Raw genomic sequence first — 23,688 nt, forward strand, 5'->3', positions numbered from 1 at the left:
ATATTGTCAGGAATGGAAACCCAGCAACTATACTCTCACTCAAAATAACAGAATTGTTGTTACTTTACTTCAAAAATTCACATCTGATTAATATCTAAAAATACAACCTTTCAGCAGCATCTGTTATCCTTAGTTGTTTTTCTATCATAATTACAATCAGTGTTTTATAACTACGTCAGGCCAGAGTGGGTTGATCTGATTTCAAGTAGATTGTGAATGCTCCAGCAATTCATTCTCTATCAACCTATTGATTTAAAAATTTATTTAGTTTTAAAAGAAACGATGAGGGACTTATTCAAATTATGAAGTGTAAGACTATCCCTGAACGTGCTAGATCTAAACCAGTGGCCTATCATCTTCGGGCCACTAATGTCAACTATATTTCCAGATTACAGTAAGTACTGGATTGGCATAACTGAGAGTAGTAGCTAAGTGCCTTCTTTGTTTTCACATTCGGAATTTCCATACAACAAAATAGCAGATTGTGGCAAGAGGTAACCGCTTGAAAAAATCATTAGGTATAGTTTTGAAATACAGTAGTCCCCCTCATACCCATGGGGTTTACGCTCCAGGACTGACCAGGGAAGCTCGAAACCGCGGATAGGAATGAACCCATTCATTTAAATGAGAAATTTACCTTCTCGGCAGCCTCCTTGTCCCTGGTGCTGGAGCGTTATCTATAACATGTTCCAGCTGTGGTAAACCGTGGGTAAGTGAAACCACAGAAAACGATTTCATGGATGCTGGGGTCACCTGTATGCAGAAATGACAGTTAAAATTCCATAATAAGTGAAAGATTTGTCAAAATTTAAGAGAAAATAACATGCATGATTTTGGGTAGGTTAAAGAGCACAACTGGCATTTATTTAAATTTTTTAGTTTTAAATTGTCCTGCCCAATATTTGTCCCCGAACAAGCATTATGAAAATGTCAGATTGCCTAATCATTATTACATTGTCCTTTGTGGGAGCTTGCATGCAGATTGACTACTGTGTTTCACAGATTATTACAGTGACAACACTTAAATAGTACTTACTTGACCCCTCTCTGTCTGTCCATCCTCCTATGTTGACCCTCCTTGTTTCCTCCATCCTTGTCTCACCCTTCCTCTGTTCCTTTAGTTATTTTTAATCAACCTGTTTGAACATGCTCACTTTCTGGCTGAGAGGTAGGGATACTGGCCCTGTGCCGCAAAAAAATTCTCTCCTGTGCCTCTACCCTCTTCTTAATTAGGAGGAATGAGAGGATTAATCACCAATTGCAGGGTAAGGTGAAAGGTGAAACACAGCTAAATGTTGGATTACAATGTTAGCAACTGTAGCAGCAGCATTAGAAGCATAAAGTACAACAGAGAACAGTTATCTGTTTTACTTGGCAAGAGATTTAAGGAAGCCATTAAGTTTCTTTTGGGGAGGTATCTTTGGGGAGATTTTTTTCATATCAGATTTGAAAATGCATTTATTTTATATAAATAGGTGCTACAAAATAATATTAAGTAGTTGTAGTGACATCAAAAACCTTGGTAATGCATCAGATTTGTTAATATCAGCAAAAGTCCTTTTGTTGAATTATTGCCGTAATTGCCCTGATAACCATTTTTATTATTCATGCTTGATGTTTCTTTTACCAATAAAATAATTTCTGTCCATGCCATTCTGCAGTTGCTTAGAATATTCACCATAAGATAATGGACATCCAGTAAAGAATATGATGGTGATGTAAGGGCTAATCATGTTGAGGACATTAATTGTTTGACGAGCAAAGGAACTGACTTGGTGAATACACTTCACAAGCTTCTTTCAGGAATGTAATGAGGATGGCATTTGACATCCTTATAAATACCATAAGTAAATTGAACCTAAAGCATGGTATGATTTTTGTGAGGTAAGGCTTAGTGTGTCTGAGATACAGCCTGTCTTCATACTTGGGTTACAACTTCCCATGGTCCTTTGTTGAAGTAACATTTTGAGCCCAATGGTCTTGCAAGGTTGGAAAATAGATGGGCTGAAAAAACGATGAATGAGTGACCTTTGCTCACAAGCCAGAGAGTAGCTTTTGCCAAGCTTGTGAAGTAAGCAGTAACAGGGAAACAAAAATGGCAACTTCAGAGAATGACAAGACAGTTTAGGACATGGATGGACCAGCAGCAGAAAGAGTGCTGCAAGTGGACTCTAAAGTAGCTTTCAAAAAGTAAAAGAAAAACATCTAGCTACAGGAAAGAGCAAGGGAATGGTTGTATGATGAAGCCAGCCCAGCCTTGATGAGTTTCCTTCCTTTCTGCTTGACCCAAAAATGATTTGAGAACATGTGGAGCTTTTCATATTTCCATGCTCCAGATGATTGAATAATTCTGGTGTAATGAACAATGAAAAAGACATTTTGCATTTCATGAGTGTTGTTTAAGACATAGAGTCATAGAGATGTACAGCATGGAAACAGACCCTTCGGTCCAACCCGACCATGCCGACCAGATATCCCAACCCAATCTAATCCCACCTGCCCGTATCTCTCCAAACCCTTCCTATTCATATATACCCATCCAAATGCCTCTTAAATGTTGCAATTGTACCAGCCTCCAACTACTTCCATACACGTACCACCTTCGTGTGAAAAAAGTTGCCCGTAGGTCTCTTTTATATCTTTCCCCTCTCACCCTAAACCTATGCCCTCGAGTTCTGGACTCCCCGACCCCAGGGAAAAGACTTCCCATGCCCATCATAATTTTGTAAACCTCTATAATGTCACCCCTCAGCCTCCGACGCTCCAGGGAAAACAATTCCAGCCTGTTCAGCCTCTCCCTATAGCTCAAATGTATACTGTAGATGTATTTCTGTCTTCTGGTGTGTTCAGTGAGGTAGAATAATCGCTGTCCTCATGGGGCTCACAGTCCATCACATCAAACTAGACTGAAAAGGATAAAGTGACAAAGTTGTGCTAGTTAATATGACTTGAACTTGGTAGAGCAGTTTGGTTGGTAGTTATGTTGTTTGTGGGTCAGCTGGGTGGCACCAGTGAGATTTTACTTGTGCTGCTGATGCTCCACAATGTTTAGGGGCAGCCTTCGTGAGAGGGTGGTTGCCATGGTTACAGCTATTTGCTCACTGATGGTGAGAATTAACACATAGCTATTTGATTTATTTTTAAATAGCCAATGAATCATGGAACATCATTCTGGTCAGACTGCTAACGCTAATCCATGGGCAAATCCTGTAACCCATGAAGTACAAAACATGGCCTCAGTCTTGCAAAAATGGAATGAAGATGACATTTGGCATCCTTATAAATACCATACATAAATTGAACCTAGTGCATGTATGACATTTGTGAGGCAATGCTTAGTGTATCTGAGATACAGCCTGTGTTCATACTTGGGTTACAACTTACCATGATCCTTTGTTGAAGTCCTGAGCAGGACTTATACACTTAATGGTAAGGTCCTAGGGAGTGCTGCTAAATAAAGAGACCTTGGAGTGCAGGTTCATAAGTTCTTGAAAATAGAGTCGTAAGTAGATAGGATAGTGAAGAAGGTGTTTGGTGTGCTTTCCTTTATTGGTCAAAGTATTGAGGACAGGAGTTGGGAGGTCATGTTGCAACTGTTGCCACTTTTGGAATATTGCATGCAATTCTGGTCTCCTTCCTGTTGCCAGGCTTTGAGGATTTGAGCTATAGGGAGAGGCTGAATAGGCTGAATAGGCTAGGGCTGTTTTCCCTGGAGCGTTGAAGGCTGAGGGGTGACCTTATAGAGATTTATAAAATCATGAGGGGCATGAATAGGGTAAATAGGCAAAGCCTTTTCCCTGTGGTGTGAGAGTCTAGAACTAGAGGGCATCGGTTTAGGGTGAGATGGGAAAGATATGAAAGGGACCTAAGGGGCAACTTTTTCATGCAGAGGGTGGTACGTATATGGAATGAGCTGCCAGAGGAAGTGGTGAAGGCTAGTACAATTGCAACATTTAAAAGACATCTGGATGGGTATATGAATGGGAAGGTTTAGAGGGATATGGGCCAAGTGCTGGCAAGTTGGACTAGATTGCTTTGGGACATCTTGTCGGCATGGACAAGTTGGACCGACGGGTCTGTTTCCATGCTGTACATCTCAATGACTCGTAAGTAACATATTGAGTCCCGTGATCTTGCAAGCTTGGAAAACTGATGGGCCGAAATGAGTGACCTTTACTCACAAGCCAGAGAGTAGCTTTGCCAGGCTTGAGAAGTAAACAGTAAACAGTAACAGGGGAACCAATATAGCAACTCAGACAATGACAAGACAGTTTAGTTAAAAATCACACAACACCAGGTTATAGTCCAATAGGTTTAATTGGAAGCACACTAGCTTTCGGAGCGACGCTCCTTCATCAGGTGATAGTGGAGGGCTCAATCGTAACACAGAATTTATAGCTAAAATTTGCAGTGTGATATAACTGAAATTATACATTGAAAAATTGATTGTCTGTTAAGCCTTTCATCTGTTAGAATACAGTGATAGTTTCACTTCTTTCATGTGTAAATCACAAAACCTTTTTTTAAAAGTTGCATTCTCGGGTTAGCTGTTAATAATGGTGATAGCTAGACAATATGTTGAAGGTGTTAGCCCCCTGTGTTCTCTGTCTATGACCTGATGTTTAGATTGATTCTAATCTAAAAAGTGAGATAACAGAGTTTTATATAAATTCATGCAGTTTTTGAGCTCAGAGTTCTACATGAAAGCATGCAGTTTTTGAGCAAAGTGCAATGTAACCCTGAAAGTACAAATTCACCCCACAAAATATATGTGTGCATGTGGGTCTTTGTGTTTGTGTGTGTAGTGAGTGCAGAGTCTGTGAGTCTGTGAGGGGGTGCATGTGTGAGTGTAACTTGCAGAGTTACATTGCACTTTGCTCAAAAACTGCATACATTCATGTAGAACTCTGAGCTCAAAAACTGCATGAATTTATGCAAAACTCTGTTATCTCACTTTTTAGATTAGAATCAATCTAAACAACAGGTCATAGACAGAGAACAGAGGGGACTAACACCTTCAACATATTGTCTAGCTATCACCATTGTTAACAGCTAACCCGAGAATGCAACTTTTAAAAAAAGGTTTTGTGATTTACACATGAAAGAAGTGAAACTATCACTGTATTCTAACAGATGAAAGGCTTAACAGACAATCAATTTTTCAATGTATAATTTCAGTTATATCACACTGCAAATTTTAGCCATAAATTCTGTGTTACGATCGAGCCCTCCACTATCACCTGATGAAGGAGCGTCACTCTGAAAGCTAGTGTGCTTCCAATTAAACCTATTGGACTATAACCTGGTGTTGTGTGATTTTTAACTTTGTACACCCCAGTCCAACACCGGCATCTCCAAATCAAGAGTTTAGGACAAGGACATGGACTGATCATCAACAGAAGTAGTGCTGCAAGTGGAATCTAAGATAGCTTTCAAAAAAGAAAAGTAAAAAAACACTAGTTACAGGAAATAAAATGATTATTTTAGTCTGCAGCCTGAGAATAACTATTGCAACAGTTTCACAGAACTGAATGAAGCTTCCAGTGTTAAACCTTAGGCTGAACTGTAATCACTTACAAGTACATAAAGTTTGCATCCAGTATGCCAATAATCCAGACAATGCGTAATCTTTGAATTTTGTGACTGAGTGGAAATCTGACAGGATGAAAACCTCTGCTAAATGGATGTCTCCTGAATAAAAAAAGATTTACCAGATGTCATCCAGTGTCTATCTTGGTTTATGTCCGTCTGGAAAAACTTAACCATAATTCCAATAACGTGGAAAAAAAATAATAGATTGGCAACTGTCCATGTAGCAGTACATCTGTTGCTGTGCAGATTTGAAATGTCACTGTGCTCTGGAGATGCTCCATAGAAGTAAGATTCAAGGATGGGAAGGAAGGTAACCACTCCACTGTGCTCCAGAGATAAAATAATTGTATATGTAATTACCCGAGAAAAAGTTCTGTTTTGCAATAGCTAGTAGAAAACAAAAAAAGTCCCCTCTTTGTTGGGACAGACCAAGAGAACTTTGGTTATTGCCTTCTACTACAGTTGTGAGTTTCAGATGACCAGATTAGATGCTCCTTGATGGTCTTTGCTCCATTGTTAAAAACTGACATCTTGACATTAATATGCACAAAATATTACCCCCAAATCTCATATTATATACATGGAAAGGATCTTGTAATTTCGTGAGCTAATTCTGAGTATTACAAATCAAGAATGTTTGGGTAACCCATGTCTTCATTTAAATCTGCTTTCAGAATCACATAATTTAAATAAAGTATTGCAAAGATGAAGGTGCATGTGTTTTAGAAAGTATGGTATCTCAGTACTTCAAATATTCTTTTAGTGTGCATTTTTCATTGGATAAGGTGAATACATGAATACGTAATATAAATATTGCACTGAGTGCACTGGAAAGATAACAAAATCAAGTGACTGCAGTGGAAAGTCAGAGGAAATTCCTTTCCTGTGGGGGTCTCTTGTTATGAAAGTAAAAGATGGGCTGGTGTAATCTATAGATATTAATTACACCTATTTTATAGTTTGAAGTTTGAATTATTGGTATGTGGGTCTGGTATGTATCTATCGGTGGGGAGTTTAGTGATTAACTTATTCGTATTTCTGGAGGCATCATTTTAAAAACAGTATGAGAGAGTTCCTCGAGTGATCATAGGAGTTTGTTTATATTGTGAGAGTCATATGATCAGACAAAGTAAACACTGAAAAACATTAGGTTACTTCAGTTGAGAAGAATCAGGATATATTTTAACTTAAGGAAGAAAGCTAAAGCTTGGTAAGGTTTTTAGGTTAGTTCATCAAAGTATTGGTTGGAGTTAGACGTAAAATCATAGTTTCTTCTGAAGAAGAGTTAGGAGATAGGTTACCTCAGTGTAAGGGCTGTAGTTTGAAAGTTCCAGGCCAAAAGCATTTGGTTAGAACTCAGAAGGGTTATTTGAAGCTGACGAAATCTGAGCTTAGTTTTATGACTGATCAAGGAAAAAGCTATGAATCTCAAGATTGGAAATTGAAAGAAACAAACAAAATCCAACCTGTAGATGTGATAAAGCAGGGAACTTCCTCTGGTATTTGAGTGCTGTACATTGATGGTATTGTATTAGGATTCTATTTTTATAGTATGTTTCAAAATCCTTCAGATTGTGCTACATATAATTGGTTTAGTTTATTCGAATTTGTCCTCATTTCTTCTGCATAATGAACCTTTGTTTTATGGTTAAAACTAAATCTGCAGCATTGTGTGTTTAAGTTTCAGTGAAAGACCACACCTTAAAATATAATCTTGTCAAGCCAGATTTCAGTCTGGGCTCTGACTTGTCCAGTAATAACAACAGCTGGGATTATAACATTAAAATAGACCTTATTTATTTCCAATTGGTCATCACAATGAGTATTTGAATGCAACTTTACAGGCTTTACATTTCAGGGTAGCATACCTTCATATGATGTTCAGCATCATGAGCAATCCTTTACCTGTCAACTCCTAATGTCTGAGAACAAGCAGTACAATCAAAATCATGCCATGCTCCCATTGCTTTGCTCTTTTAATCTTCTAATTTTTCTTTGCCTCTTCCCCTAAAGGCACTACCAAATGCTTGGGTTCCAGGAGCATTTCTCCAGAATCTCACCCAAGTGGACACCTCCTTGTGTCGACTAAGGCAGTGAGTGCCAGTAGTCTATTGACTGTGTAGGGAGGCATCAAAATAAAAGACGATTACATGGTGATTTGACTAAAAGCACTGACAATCATTTTAATCAAATTATGTGGTTGTTATTCACTCTCCCGGTCCGGATTTGATTTTCCATTGTTAGAATCCCAAAGCAAAGACTTTATTTATAGAAACTGATAAAAATCATGCAGTAAATATTATTTTCCCCTCCTTATAGCATCTTAGTGTATAAATGAATGCACTGAGAGAGGAAAGATTCATCTTTGACCCAGCTATTTAATATCATCACTTTTAAGCCATAGGCTAACTATTCGTACAGCTGTCATACCTGAAGTAGAATAGATTTGTGGTTGTGTTGAATTGGATTATGTTTGATAGTGTTCTTTAGTAGGGCTCAGTGGTTAGCATTGCTGCCTCACAGCGCCAGGGTCCCAGGTTGAATTTTGGCCTCGGGCGACTGTCTGTGGAGTTGACATTCTCCCCGTGTTTGCGTGGGTTTCCTCCGGGTACTCAGGTTTCCTCCTACAGGCCAGGTGAATTGGCCATGCTAAATTGCCCGTAGTGTTAGGTGCATTAGTCAGAGGGAAATGGGACTACTCTTCGGAGGGTCAGTGTGGACTTGTTGGGCCGAAGGGCCTGTTTCCACACTGTAGGGAATCCAGTCTTAAAAAAAAAAGCGTAGCTCCAAAAGTTTATTTTTGACATATTGACGTGCAGTGTGAAGAAAAGCTCAATTGATTTGCAAAAAAGCACAACCTGGCTTAGGCATCACTTATTCTGAAATTGAAATGATACAGAGAAGATTAACATGTTTTACTCAGCATGGCTGTTGTTTTCACTTTCCCCTTCTTTAGATGAAAATCTAAATGTTAATGTTGGTAGTATCAGTCGATGAATGGTTATTTGTGTGGCATTTTCTGCCCAGTATTTTAGTGAAGGTATCAACTGCTTATATAAAAAATGTTTCCACTAAAAGAGTGGAGAGAGAAGATTTATGCAAGCAGCATTCATTCATTAATGGTGCCAGAAGCCATTTCCTGTCTGTAGAGGGAATTGTCTCCTTTTGAATTGGCTGATGGTATTTAGTGCAGAGTATGTCAGCTTTAGCTCAGCGGCTGGCACTCTTGCCTCAAAGGTAGTAGGTTGTGACTTCAAGTCTCGCTTCAGATTTCTGCACATAATCTGGGCCGACATTCCAGTGCTGTGGTGTTGAGGGGGGCACAGGAGTGATATCCTTTGGTTTGGAGTCTCCTCTCTCAAATGGGCGTAGTGAAATATTGTACAGCACAGTTCAAAAATAAGCGGTGAAACTTTCGGCAATATTAATCCATCAATTGAGATGACTACAAGAGATTATTTAGTTGTTATCAGGTTACTGTTTGAGGGACCTTGCTGTGTAAAATTGACTTGTGTTGTTTCTTAAATTTCACTGTAGATTTCCAAAGTGTTTCATTGAATGTAAAATGCTTTGGGATGCTTTGAGGTTGCGACAGCTTCTATTTAAATGCAAGTCTTTCTTACAAGCGTGCTTTTAATTATCTGCTTTTTTGAAAAATCTTTCATAATCAGGGTTCTGTTAATAAATTTGAGTACTACCAAACAGAACAGCTACTTTCCCGTGTTATTAGACTTCTGAATGAAGCTTTTAAATTTAATGTTGATCTCACTGTTTGTGCACCTTCTCTGCAGCTGTAACATTGTGTTCCTCACTCTGTTCTGTAACCCTAATGAACTTTGTATGGTATGACTTGTCTGTACTGCACACAAAACAAAACTTTTCACTGTTTCTAGGTACATGTGACAATAATAAATCCAATCAATCAAATAAAAAAAAAGTGATGAAGGGGAGTTGGCACTGAGCTTAAAGGTCAATTAGTTTGGGAAGCACAGCAATATTAAGCAAATGCCCAGTTGAGAGAATGAAGGAGGAGTACAGAAGAAGCGATTAGAAATAAATGGTAAATAAAATTGCCAAGACAAGCCTTCTTGTTCAAATAATCACTTTGGTGTTATTGGATTGGATTTTGGAGTACTTACAACAGATCTAAAGTTAATTCCAAGCAACAGCGAATTTTGGAGCAGGACTGCTGAGCCAGTGCTTAAACAATCAGTTCAGTGCAGTCAGTTTCTGTGGAAATCAATCCCATCTCCAACTCGATTCAGTCCCAAAACTCATTTCACTTAACACCATTATGGCCCATTTTAGAAAGCAGACCTATTCTAAACTGGACTGAAACCACAGTCTCAAAAGTAGAAACATGTGTTTGAGAATTCTATGAAAATGTACTGTCCGTAACCAATTTTCAGTGAGTGCAATGGATCATATTTAAATATCAAACAGGGACTTAACTAAGTGCTTTTCAAGTTTGCCAGGGCAAATGAAATATGAGGGATGAGAGCCAAGCTAAATCGTAGACCCATTGTCTAGAATTATCCTCAGCATTTAATTTGGATGCTTGTTTTACCAAAGGCATTTATGGTGCAGTTTTTGTGCAGCAGCTAAATTAATCGTTCTGTTTTAATTTCTTTTCTGGATGACAACAAAGTCAAAAATGTTAGATTCATAATGTAAAGACCACTCAGCATTTAATTTGAAATATTGTCAGTGTGATTGCTGACTTAAACAAAAGCCTAATGCAACTGTACCATTTTCTGAACATATTTGAGATCCTTATGGGATTGACAGAGCTTGCAATACTAAAGAATTTTTATTACAGTCTCAAAATCAATCATCATCTTTTAAAAGGTGCATGTAGATAACGCTGTGGTTTTAAAGAGTGTAGGTGATTGCTGATTATAAAAATGGAGCTTCTTATTTGAAAAGAAAAATAGAATTGTGTTGTGTCGGATTAGAATCTCCTTTAGAAAAGCAGCTGAAAAGACTTATGATTAATCTTATTTGTATTCACAGTGAGAGTTGAGCTGATATCATCAGGAGGCCTGGGACCAGGAAGGAATCAGATATTGAACGAACTGTGTAAGGGAAGTGAATTGACCATCAGTTAAAGTGATGAGATTGAGGCATGTCAGGATAATGACTGCCCCACTGTTAAGAACTGCTTCCTCACGCTGTCAGATTCAATAATTCACCGGTACCTGTCCATTTGGTCTGATGATCAAGGCCAGTACGGTTTTCATAGAATGAAATGGAGAAATCAGGGATACAAATGTAAAAATACTGCAGATGCTAGAAATCTGAAATAATGCAGGATAAATTGGAAATGCGTAGCAGGTCTGACAGCACCTCCAATGAGCGAAACCATGTTAATAGGTTGGATTTTACCAGCTTTCTGATAACAGACTTGGAGGCCTCACTGTAATGGTGGTGGAAGGCTTCTTAAGAGAAATCTGACATCTCCCACCTGCCACAGAATGTTTTCAGAGATTGATAGGTGGGTAATGAAATCAATTTACAGTCCAATTAAGGCCCAGTTTGCACTGTGTCCTTGTGGCAAGACCACCAAGTAAACCATCATTCCAGGGTTGGAGTGGGTGGTGTATCAGAGGCTCCTCTACTGTTCATGGTCACCCCTCACCACTGCTCTGAATTCACAGTCACCAGGACTTGTCTAGCTTACCATGACACATTAAGTTGAGAAAAATACTTCCCTTTTCCTAAAGAGGTGCCCTCTCCTCCCTGCAGTTTCAGCAGTGGCTACCTCCATTGGTGGAACTGCTGAGCTGCTGGCTCTTTTAATGGAGGGTGGGTGGCACTGCTTAAGGGCAGCAAACAGTAAAATGTTGACCAGAGACCTGCTACTCATCTGCATAAGGCCCATCTTTCATTCCTGGCTGTAGCACTAGTTACATTTTAGAGAATTTCAGGTCAACATTTCAAGTTTGTGACCTTTATTAGAAGGTTCTTCAAAAGATCTATTAAAAATCCTCGTGTCCAATTTAATAAATTCTCAAATTTGAACTCTTCATACTTACATAATTTGATGCTTTTGTAAAATGATGTGCAACACAATCTTTGGATTACAAGAAGAACGCTGTTCTAATTCTTAATTCAGTTTACACCTAAATGTTAATGTTCATTAAGAATGGACAAGACTGAAAACCAAATAGTGTTGTATTCCATTGGTTTGATTTCAATAATTTCCTGTATATTTCTGCAGGGGTGGTCTGGCACAATGAAGTTTTGACACGATCTCAGTTTGCTAGAGATTAAACAAGAGCATCAGCAAAATTTCAGAACATTTGCAGATACAGACACTCCCGACTTGAATCGTAGGAAATTAAAGGACTGCTAGACGTTTGTTCCAAATGATCTCAGCCATGACATGGTGCCTCAGGACATTTTAAATACTGTGTAACGGTCATCAGGTCGTTGGTTGTCTTTGACCTAGCACACTAAGAAATGGCAGATTGATGAATGTGAAATTTGAAGAAAAGTGGTGTTTTGAGAGCTAAATTGTTTGAATATCTTGCTCCAGAGACTTCAGCAATTACAGCGGTCAATAGACATTGTATTGTGAGCATAAATCATGTTGATGGCATCTTTTCTTATTTTAGATAAGTATTATTACATTGTGTGGGTTATGGCACAACCTGTGCTGAATGAAGCATTTGGTCTCTGTTCCACTCCACTCCTGACCCAAATGGGAAGATGTGGAAATGTGGTAGATCCTAGGGATAAGAGGCTGTGCAGTATGTGGGAATGAGGGTGAATAAACAGGTAAAAATCAGTCTGAAATGTTCAGCCTTGGTGATCCTTTGCCCTTCTGAGTTGGCAACTTACAATGGTAGCATTTTGTATTCATTGGGATGTTGGAGCTGGAAAGACATTCACATGTTATCAATACCTAGAGTGTCTTGTCAAGCAACTTCAGAGGGTAGTTTGAGGATCAACCACATCCTGTGATTATTCATGTGGTAGAGAACTTATATTGGTCAGATTGGCAGGTTTTCAAAAGGATTTTAGTTAATCATCTTTCAACAATAAAAGCAAAGTACTTTGAATGCTGAAAATCTGAAGCAAACACAGAGAATTCTGGAGAAATTCAGCAGATCTGGCAGCATCTGTGAAGGGAGAGAAAAAACAAGAGTTGACATTTCGAGTCTGGTATGACTGTTGTTCAGAAATGGTCAGAATTCCAGTTCTTGAAGAAGAGTGATACCGGACTTGAAGCATTAACTCTGTTTCTCTCTCCATAGGTGTTACTGGTGCGATAACTTCTTTCAACACTTCAGCAGCTTCACTCATATATTACTTTCCAAGTTTTTACGAAAGTGAATTCCGATTTTCCAACTGCCATGGCAGAATTTGTACTTATCCTTTGGATTATTAGTCTAGACTTGCAGGATTATTATTATAGTGACAAGAGGTACATTACACAGGTTTATGAACTCAACCTGTTCATCCCATCAGCAGCAGATCTTAATCAAACTGCTTAAAATTGCATAATGATATGAGGTAGCCAGGCATATTATATATACTAATATGGGTGTGGAAAGGAATTAGTAATAGTATCCATATAGTACACATACCTCTAGAGATATATATTATTATGTCTGATTGGTATGCCTATTTTTAAAATAAAAGCTACAAAATCCAGAGGGTTACAGTTGTTCAGAAACTGAACTGGACTAGCCTCATAAAAACTATGGCTAAAAGAGTAAGATCAGAGGCTGGGAGTTCTGTAATGTGTAGCTGACCTCTTGACTCCTTGTTGAGTATTCCAAAATCAAATTAGAAAACAACTTACATTATTTTAACTAGCTTTGATCCATTCCAATGCTCAGGGAAAAGATTGTAATGACCTATTACCATTGCCAGCTATTTGAAAATTATTTGGATTTTGCTGTCAGCCTGGACATGTGATGTCTTCATGTGAACTGTAATGTGCCACGTTAAAGTACTTTTGCCTAAAATATAGTATTTAATAAAACAACTGATAATTGCCCTTATTAACAGTCGCTATCACTATATGTGAGATTATGCAGAGATTAATGAAGGACATACTTTGTGAAAAGATATTGTTTAGGTGATATGACCTTTATTTAAGAGGAGAAAACAAGGTGAGGATATACAGAATTAAAGGGAGGCATAGCTGTGGGTTAGGAAGGAGGAGTACTTTATAGTCAGAACTAGAGTGAATAGTGAAATCCTAAAGAAGGTAAATGAGTCAAGGCTGGGCATAGCAATCAACTGAAGAAGCTAAAGCAGACAGGTAATAATATGCATCTAACAAATTGCAGTCTATTTGGGAGAAACTGGAATGGTGGAAGACATTTGAACAAATTTGGGGCAAGAGTAAGGGGGAGTTCGATAATCTCTCAAGATACTAGACATACAAAAATGATAGAAAGTGAGGGCTGCAGATGCTGGAGATCAGAGCTGAAAATGTGTTGCTGGAAAAGCGCAGCAGGTCAGGCAGCATCCAAGGAACAGGAGAATCGACGTTTCGGGCATAAGCCCTTCTTCAGGAATGAGGAAAGTGTGTCCAGCAGGCTAAGATAAAAGGTAGGGAGGGGGGACTTGGGGGAGGGGCTTTGGAAATGCGTTAGGTGGAGGGAGGTCAAGGTGAGGGTGATAGGCCGGAGTGGGGTGGGGGCGGAGAGGTCAGGAAGATGATTGCAGGTTAGGAAGGCGGTGCTGAGTTCGAGGGATTTGACTGAGACAAGGACTGATACAAAAATAATAATTAAGTTGTTGATTGCAATGGCGGAAATCCTGATGAAGAGTACCATTAATCTAATGACTTTAGAAATCACATTTGGGTGAAGTTATATGGCACATGTTGAGCCGGAAAGAACATTTTGTTTTTCTTAACCATTTATTTTCAGCACTTCCGTAGAGAGCGAATTGCTGAGAGAGTGTTTTACAGACGTCATTCTCCTGCAAATGCCTAAACCTTTTGTTTGTGAATGTGAACAGTGAATGATGAGTTGGAGTATCCCCAGTTGAGCTGGATGTTGCTGTGGTCTTTTGCACAAAGGATTTTTAGTAGGGTCACTTCACATGGCTAGGATTGTGGGCAACCAACACTGATAGTTCTTCCCTCTCCATATCCTAGAAGACAGGGAGTACAGCAAACAGTTTTATTAGCCAGCATCTATAGGACCAGGAATGTAACACTTGATCAAATATTCCAGTTGATCAAGAAGTCCACATAATCAATGTAAAAAGCACACTATGTAATAGAAACATAATGCAGAGGGTATACACATCACAGTTATACTTTATTTGCAGCATAAATCACTAAGTAATATTGCAACTTTGCTTTAAATAAAACTTAGCGGCAAAGAGCCTTCTTACCCGCACCCTCAACTGATTACTCAGACATCTCGGAGTTCACGATAATGTAGTAAACCTCCGGTATTTCAGATATATTAATTTTTGCTGGTTTATCGAGAGTGCCGGTTCATGTGGTATCAGTTAAAATACAGTTTGCTGTAATAGCTTGGCTGTAACTCTGACTTAAGCCAGTGGGCCAGGGATTGAAGCTGAGACTTTGCTGCCCAGTTTGACCATCTGGTACATTTATCCACCTAAGTTGGAGGGAAGGTTTTTCTTGCCCTCTTCCACTTCTGAGATTTTTGGTATCAAATGCAAATTATTTCCAGAATTTTCTTAGAAAATATATGATAACTTCTCAAAAGGGAAAATAATAAAATAATGTGTGCAAAAATACCATAATAAAATAATACAATGCCTGTAACCAAAGCAATCTATATTCTCCCCTTGTAAAACCCTGTTTTATAAAATGCTTTTGCTTCATTTCACTTGCAAATATATAATGTGCATTGAAATTGTATTGTGATAACAAGAGGTTTTGTAAAGAACTCCAAACACACTCCACTGCAAACTAGCTTCTGTACATGAGTGGCAAGACCGCAAATCACAATGAGCTTATCTAAAAAAATGATATCTCACTGGCATTCGTTTGTAGGTGAACAGTAGTGATGGCATTTATTTATGGAGGTTCTCAAAACAAAAATAAATGGATTTCTATAGGTGGGAATGGTAAAGAGGACTTAACTCATACTGCTGATTATAATGCAAAAGATTTCAGAATGTCGTAATATTAATTTCACACATCTCTCTTTTATATTTAGTCAGAAAACTACTCCATCGAATCAAGCTATGTAAACAGCAGACAGCACCTTATTAAAAGGTAAGTCATGCTTCCTTTGCACTATTAGATTGTGTAAGTGTATTCAGGAAGCCATCTGCCAATTGGTTATGGTGTCCCTCTTGGTATTGTTAGGAAATCTTCACTATAATCCTGACTTTGCATGATTTGATCACATTCTCAGCTGACATAATACTGTTTTGAAACACCAGTCAGACTTTTCCAAGCAAGAGCCTCACTTTCTGCAGAATACATTACCTCAATGTCGAACTTTATTCAATGTTCCAACCACCTGGAAGCATTTAGTAAGGAGAAAACAAAATGCTTTTTTTTCAGGGGGGGGGGGGGGGGGGCGAAGAATCAGATCCATTTTGGTCTGTCGGTCAAGATGACACTTGGACCTGAAGAGATGAGTAAAGGAAAGGGATTTTGCAGAAGCCAGCATAAAGCATGCTGAAGCAAGGTGCACTGAATGGAAGCTATTCAGAAAGCTCCTTACCAGCCTAATGTCTGGTCAGAGCAGCAAGTGGGTTATTCAGGGAATTAATCCAATGATGGCAGATGAAATAACAGCTACCAGCACAGAGTCATGCAGACTCAATATCTTCTTAGCATTTTAAAACTGTAGTGATTGCAACAAGGTCAGCCAGGTGGGCCTCATAGAATCAGCCTCCGATGGGGGCTGGTGACCTGGTCTAATTATGGAGCTCTGGCTGACAGATATAAACAGAAGAGTCTAGGGGAAAGGTAAGCACTACCGCAGTTAGGCGGTAGTGTGGGGGTTAAAAAAAAAGAAAAAAAATAAGCACAAGACTCAGAGGTTCTGTTCACTCTGAGAGCTGGCTCTGAGGAAGTCGGACCAGTGTCAAAGACTCTTCATGTGTAAATAAAGGGTGATTTGATGACGGGATACTGACCTCTGGAGTTATTTCAGTGGGCAACAAGAGGTGTGAAAAAAACACTCCTGGAGCAATTCACTTCCAACAGTTGTCTTTGAGTTGGGGTATGCAGTCCTGGCATCATGACGTTATTTGGCAAGCTTGACTCATTCGATCCTGTTGTCAAACTCTGGGCCCAGTAACTGGTAAGAGTGCATTATTATTTTGGGCAAATGAGATTGGGGCAGTTGAAAAGCAATGAGTAATTCATCTGACAGCTTGTGGATCCACAGCTTTTTTGATTATTAGGAGCCTAACATTTCCTGAGGTACCAGATACTAATACCTTTCAAAAGTTGATGGATTTTGTTAAGGATTATTACAATCCCAAGCCTCCTTTAATTCTGAGAAGCTATCGGTTTTGCTCAGCAGCCCAAGAACCAGAGGAATCCATGTTGGGATTCTTGCTGTGATTAAGACGACTGACAGAGGCATGTGTCTTAGGCATAACCCTTAATGAGATGCTGAGAGACCGTGGGAGTAATGATGTAACCATGCAAAAGTGCCTCTTGCTGAAGCCCAACTGGACTTCAAACAGGCACAACCATTGGCTTTGTCATTAGAAAAGGCAGCAAATGGAGCATGTGAATTACAGGATATGCTGATGGAAGTGGACACCCTCACCTGTCCAACTGAGCTTGGGAAACACCACTGGAGTGAAGGCAATTGCGTTGCCTCACTCAGGATTCTTCCTGAACAGAGGGACTCTAGGTCAGCCCACAGCAAAACTTCAAATCAAGGCCAAGCCTCAGCAAATCATTTACATTTTCTTTGTGATTCGGGCTGGCAAGCCATTACAGTTGCTGTCGGTATGCAAGACAGCAAAAGAGTCCCACTAGACCGAAATTGAGAAGGGAACTCATAGGCTGGTATCCAGGAGAGTGCACACCCTGGAAAGCCTATCTACATCTGTTTTGGATCAGTTAAATTGCTGAGTAACATCTAAATCTGAGATAATCAAAATAAACGTCTGGTTAAATGGTCACCCAGTTCTAATGGAGATTGATATTGACATGGCCATTTCAGTGACTGCAGAACCAGTCTTTAACAAAATTCATTCTTGACTCTAACCCTTACGTTTGCACAAGCTTTTGGTTAGGCGGAGAACCTGTACTAGGGACCCTTTACATATTAAAGGTACAACTTTAATTCTGGTCTCGTATGAGAAGCAGCTGGTTCAGTTACCATTGATTGTAGTTAAAGGCTCTGGCCCAAGCTTGATGGGGTGAAATGGGTTGAGAAACATTCACCTAGATTGGCTCCACGTTTTTCGATTAGAAAATGGCTATCTGAGTGAAGTCCTAATTAAATACCCAATAGTTATTCAGGAAGGTCTAGAGACTATTAAAGGAGCCAAGTCCACCTTGCTTGTTGACCAGGATGCAATTTCACAATTCTGCAAGGCCTGCCCAGTGCAATTTGCCTTACAGGCAAAAGTAGAGACAGAAATCAGGAGGCTGGGAAGCAAAGGAATCGTAAGTGCAGTTTACGTAATGGGCAGCTCTGTTTGGACCAATTGTGAAGCCAGACAGTTCAGTTTGCCTTTGTGGTGATTTTAAACCAACAGAAAACTGCTTCTTGCAGATGGTTAAATACCCAATCCCTCACAAAGAGAATTTATACACAAAGCTGGACATGAACCATGTGTACCTGCAGTTGAATATTCCCAGAAAGATACTACAATTAATACCTGTAAGGGTTTGTACCAATATACAAGACTGCCATTTGGGGTATCATCAGCCTATGCCATTTTTCAGCAGACGACAAAGAACGTTTTACAAGCTCTACTCCAGGTCACCATTCATCTGAATGACATGCCAATAACAGGGAAGACCAATAAAGAGCACATAGAGAACTTCAACATGGTCCTTAGATGTTTCTCCAAATTGGGCATACGCCTTAGAAAGGGAAATAGAAACCCCAAGTGACCCATTTAGGCTGTAGATTGGACAAGACCCATTGGAAGATAAAGTGAGGATGATCAAAGGTATCCTGGCCCCAACGTCTGTACCAGAGCTTAAGAATTTCCTTGGGTTGGTGAATTATTGCAAAAAGTTCATACATAACCTAGCTGGCCTCCATCCCGCCATCCTTATACTTGCTATTGAAAAATGTTTGGCCTTAATGGTCTCGTTGCCAAGGTGGAACTTTTAGGGAAGTGAAGAAACAGCTATCATCTTGAGCCACCTCTCATTGGCAGGCATATTACTTGTGGTACCGCCAGTGGAAGAGTCCCTTCTGGTCATAAACTTACCGGACAACCTACACGTCACCACTGACAATATCAGATTATGGATGCAAAATGATCCAGTCCTGGCAAAACTAAAACAGTGGTGTTGGGGGCAACACATGCACCATCACAATCAGAATTGAAACCTTTCTGGGCTCGACAAGACCAGATCACCACAGAAGATTGCATTTTATTATGGAGAGCAAATACAGTGCCAGATACTGGCTGAACTTCACCAGGGTCTTTCTTGGGTTTAACCTTTGCCCCCTGACCCATACTCCCCTTTTGAGCCACGCCTCACCATCACCCACCCTTAGCCCTGAGCTATGCAGACCTTGGACACAGGCCCTTACCTGTTCGACGTTCCACCTTCTGTACCTTCTCCCACTTTATTTTGGGCCCCATAGTCAATGAAACATTAAGGAACAGGCTTCACTTAAGCATTGGCCAGAAAAGCTGTGTAAGAAATTACTGATACCTGCATGAGAACTGGGTGCTATTTCTTCTCCAAAGGGTAGTCCCAAATCTCAGCTCTGTATACATATCAAAAGACATTGAAAAGATCTGCAACCAACTGTAATAAATGTTGCCAGCCTGAACTCATAACGTTTGCACTCCTGCGAGGCAGCACAGATGCCAAAGCACTGTATCGTGACCTGGACAATGTTTTATTCCACCATTAACAACTGACTTAACTTTGGTGTATGTTCAAGCGAAAGCAATGATCATTAATGATGAGAATGGAGGGCTTGTGTTTCAGTATATGACTCCCCATTAGAAAGTGGATGGGGACAAGGGATACAAGTGGTATGATGTTTTAATCGATAAGATTGCTTAACCTGCCACACAAGCTACAAGTTGTAGAGAGTCTTTTGGAGCCATGCAAACCTGATCAAATCTAGAGCCGAAGAAGTCAGTTCTTGTCATTGCAGTTAGAGTATTTGTCCAAGACATATGGCAGGGTTTTTCAATTTTAATTTATTTTTAATATAATTCCAGTTAATGCAAGCATTCATGTATCCTCTGTCCATGGTGCTGGATCGGAATAATTGTATTAAAAATTTAAAAGAGTGGTTAAGCCACCTGTATTTTCACTCTTTCCCTATGTTTATACACTGTGTATATGGAAAAAATGCATCAAAAGTAAATATAAATAGCCTGCAGAGACAGGGAGAGAGGGACTGTATTACATGGAGCTGCAAGTTTTAAAATTATGCCATCTGACATAACATGACTTGGGATATAACTGTGCTACTCAACTCTGTCTTTCCATCCTTCAGGAAATCACATCTACCATGTTTACGTTAAAGGTTATATTTGACATCATGCTCAACAATTGAATAATTACAACAATAATTTCTGTACCCACTCAGGGCAATGCAATTCTTTTACTGTCTAGGATGTAGGCAAATTTACTATCTTCTATTCCACCATTGATGTGAGTGCTATTTTGCTGAATAAATTTATGGAAAATTTTAAACAAGGCGATTTAAGGTTCAGCTTAAACTCTACATCATTTCTCTGAATGACTGTAAATTTTTTGTGTGGTGGCTCGACAGCATATAATTACCCACTAAATGGTGTTCATAATCGACAGTTCAAAAGAACAAGGGGTAAGATTTTTTTTAAAGCTTTTGCTTGAGGTTTTTCAAGAATTATCTTTTGATTTTCAGGTGTTAATTTCTCATTCTCACTAACTCCTTCATTAGGTGTGATGTAGTCATATAGTAACATTATCTACTTTGTGTTGACATATGGGCATTTGGGCTCTCACACTAGCAGCATTAAAAGAATTCACGAATATCTTCAATAATTATTACTCATGCACTGAGATTAAAGCTATGATATACAACGAAACCTTTGATTTTCTAGTGACCATTTTATTTAAATTGACACAAGACAACAGGCAGAAGTTAGGAAAAGTTTTTTAAACAAAATAACAGATGCACACTTCATAAAGCAGATTAGTTTGCAAATAAACCATTACCTCAGCAATTTAAACTTCTTCTGTTAGTTGACAGGTTTAAAACAGTTGGTTCCCATTTGCAGCCTCCCTGTGCTTTCCCCTTTCAGCCACTGACATCACCCATCTATTTTGCATCCATTGAGCTCTCCTTCCTCCCCATCAAAACGACTGCTCCACCAGACCCCACCAGCTTTGTTCACCACCTTTGCTGTCACCTGTCCAAGAGCAAAGGTGTCTTGCTTGAAATGTGTGCAAACCTGGTGAGGCTGCATTTCAAAAAATGTGCACAATTTTGGTCCCTTCACCAAATGAAGGATATACTTTCAGTAGAGAGAGCATACAATGGTCAGACAGATTTCTGGGATCATGGGATTGCCCTATAGGGAAAGATTGTGGAGATTGGGTCGGTAATTCCTAGGATTTAAGAAAATCAGAGGTGATCTTATTGAAACTTAAAAAAAACTTTTAACATTCAAAGCAAAGAACTCCACAGTGTTTCTTCTGGCTGGGAAATCAATGTCAAAATAAGGGAGAGTCATTTTAGGTGGAGAGATGAGGAGGATTGAGAGGTGGAGGAATGTCTTCTATAAGAAGACTCAGAATCTTTGGAATTCTCTATCCCAAAGGGGTGTGGAAACCCAGTTATTGAGGACATAGAAGACAGAGATCACTGGGCACCTAGATTCTAAATGACATCGAGAGATATGAAGATAGCATGGGGAAATGGCATTGAGGTATGTTATCATAGCCAGGATCTAGAGCAAGCTGTTCCAGTTATAATCTCCTATTTTCTGACTCACTTGAGATTGGGAAGCTTGGAGCTAGATTCAAGTTGGGACTTAATGGTTTGTATGACTAAGTTAACCAGAACAGGGGGTTTACTTAGCATTGAACAATCAGAAGATCATGAAAGGTTCTTTTTCCCCCACTTGAACCTGCTCTCATAATCTGAATATTTTTACATAAATTTGAGATCCTGCTGAAAAATAGAACAGTAATAACACTAACTTCACTATCCACTCAGGAGAATACAAAATGATTTGTGGTCTTGAGGATGGAAACACGTTTATTGTCTTCTAGTGTAACATTGGTGTTGGTGCTACTTTATTGAATAAATTTATGGAAAAGTTTGAACAAGGCAATTTCAGATACAGCTTAAACTCTCCATCATTTCTCTGCTGAATGACTGTAAATTTTTAATGTACAAACTGTAAACCGCAAGAAACACACCGTTCCCCAGATTATTAATGAATCCAGATGTTCCCCAAACGAACTAAAATAAAAGTCTTAATAAATCGTATTATTTATTTCAAGGCTAGAATCCTCCCTGAGTACTCTGAATGCAAGATGTCTTTGCTACTCAACTGAAATACATTCTGAATCTCTTGTCAGATATAATTAACCTTCTGCTTTCTCAGGCAGCTATAATATTTTTTGTACAAAGTGGGTTGGTGAGTAAGACTAGGCAAACTGTCGGCTACCTCACTGACTCTTTGCTGCACTTGATAATTTACAATGCAGACAGATCATGAAGGATCCTGTTTCTACAGCAACAGATCACATCTCAACACTCTAAATTATAATGGCTAGGAAATGGATTGAAATGTTTGAGCTGTTGACTTTGCCATAAACTGCATTAAAAAGCCCCTGCCCCGCATTGCTGTTGCTCTAATCACATTTATCAAGCATTGGGCTGGATGTATTTTAGGCAAATGGACTTCATAATGAGCCTAACTATCAAGTGTGACAACTGGCTTTATCAGTGCAGCTGTCCATCCACCTTCCCTGTCCAATCAGCTGCAGCATTTAATGGTGGTCCAACCAGCAATGCATTCACAGAAAATTCATGTGGGGAAGTGCTGTCAGCAGACTTGGCAGAGGGTATAGAGGTGGGTGCAGGAAATCACCTGCTCCTTACACGCGCACACTCACACACATGCACACACACTGTTGACCCACGACTGCCAGTTTTACACTAATCGCAGAGTTGGCTGTACCATGCACAGTCTTGAAGATCAAATTTCACTATACCTTATGGCTGCACTCCCACTGAGAGTGTGACAAACCCCAAAGAGGAATGGACTGAAGGAGCATATTAAAGCACTTAGAAAAACATCTTAGTCCAAATCACAATACCAACAAAGGGGAGAAAATATCAATGCTGGGGAAGGGGAGTAATGACCTACATGTATTTGTGTGTGGGTGTGTAACTACTCTCCTTCTCTATTCGCTAGCTTACAGAATCAATTCCTCATCATAAATCCTGTGTAAAAAGCACCTTGCAAGAGTTTATTGTAAGCAATTGAATAAATATGACGTTCTACACAAGGATATGCCCTGCATTATCTTCCCATCTAGAAGTATCACTTTTCATAAATCATTTATAAACAATCCAACCTGAAAATAAGTCTATTATCTCCATTTGATTTTTTAAAAAATTCACCTTCCTGTTTAAAGCTAATCGATAATCTGCAGCAGGCATCCAATAACAGTGGCCAAGTCTGAAAATACATAATTGGGTGAAAGTTGACAAATCAGCATCATATCCGATGAAGGGCTTCTGCTCAAAACATCGAGTCTCCTGACCAGCTGTGCTTTTCCAGCACCACAATCTTCGACTAAAATTGACAAGGCCTCAGGAATAGAGATAGGGTCATTTTAACACAAATAATTTGCAGCATAATGAAATGGAGCAGATAAACTAAACTTACTTTGCCATATTTAGCAACAGCCACCCACTAAAGAATGGGGGAAGGGAATTCATTGGGTAGGGAAAAAAACAA

General features: G+C 39.3%; 1 protein-coding gene across 2 annotated transcripts in view; it reads left to right on the top strand.

The window, feature by feature from the left end:
* Positions 1–23,688, top strand: part of pcdh19 (protocadherin 19) — a 116,485-nt gene that overhangs the window by 60,788 nt on the left and 32,009 nt on the right. For both annotated transcript variants that reach the window (XM_043704492.1, XM_043704494.1), the window contains exon 2: positions 15,756–15,814. In XM_043704492.1, the coding sequence (XP_043560427.1) occupies positions 15,756–15,814 (59 nt within the window). The remainder of the gene's footprint in view (positions 1–15,755; positions 15,815–23,688) is intronic.

This window comes from Chiloscyllium plagiosum, chromosome 15, assembly GCF_004010195.1.
Source record: "Chiloscyllium plagiosum isolate BGI_BamShark_2017 chromosome 15, ASM401019v2, whole genome shotgun sequence".
Lineage (NCBI taxonomy): Eukaryota > Metazoa > Chordata > Chondrichthyes > Orectolobiformes > Hemiscylliidae > Chiloscyllium > Chiloscyllium plagiosum.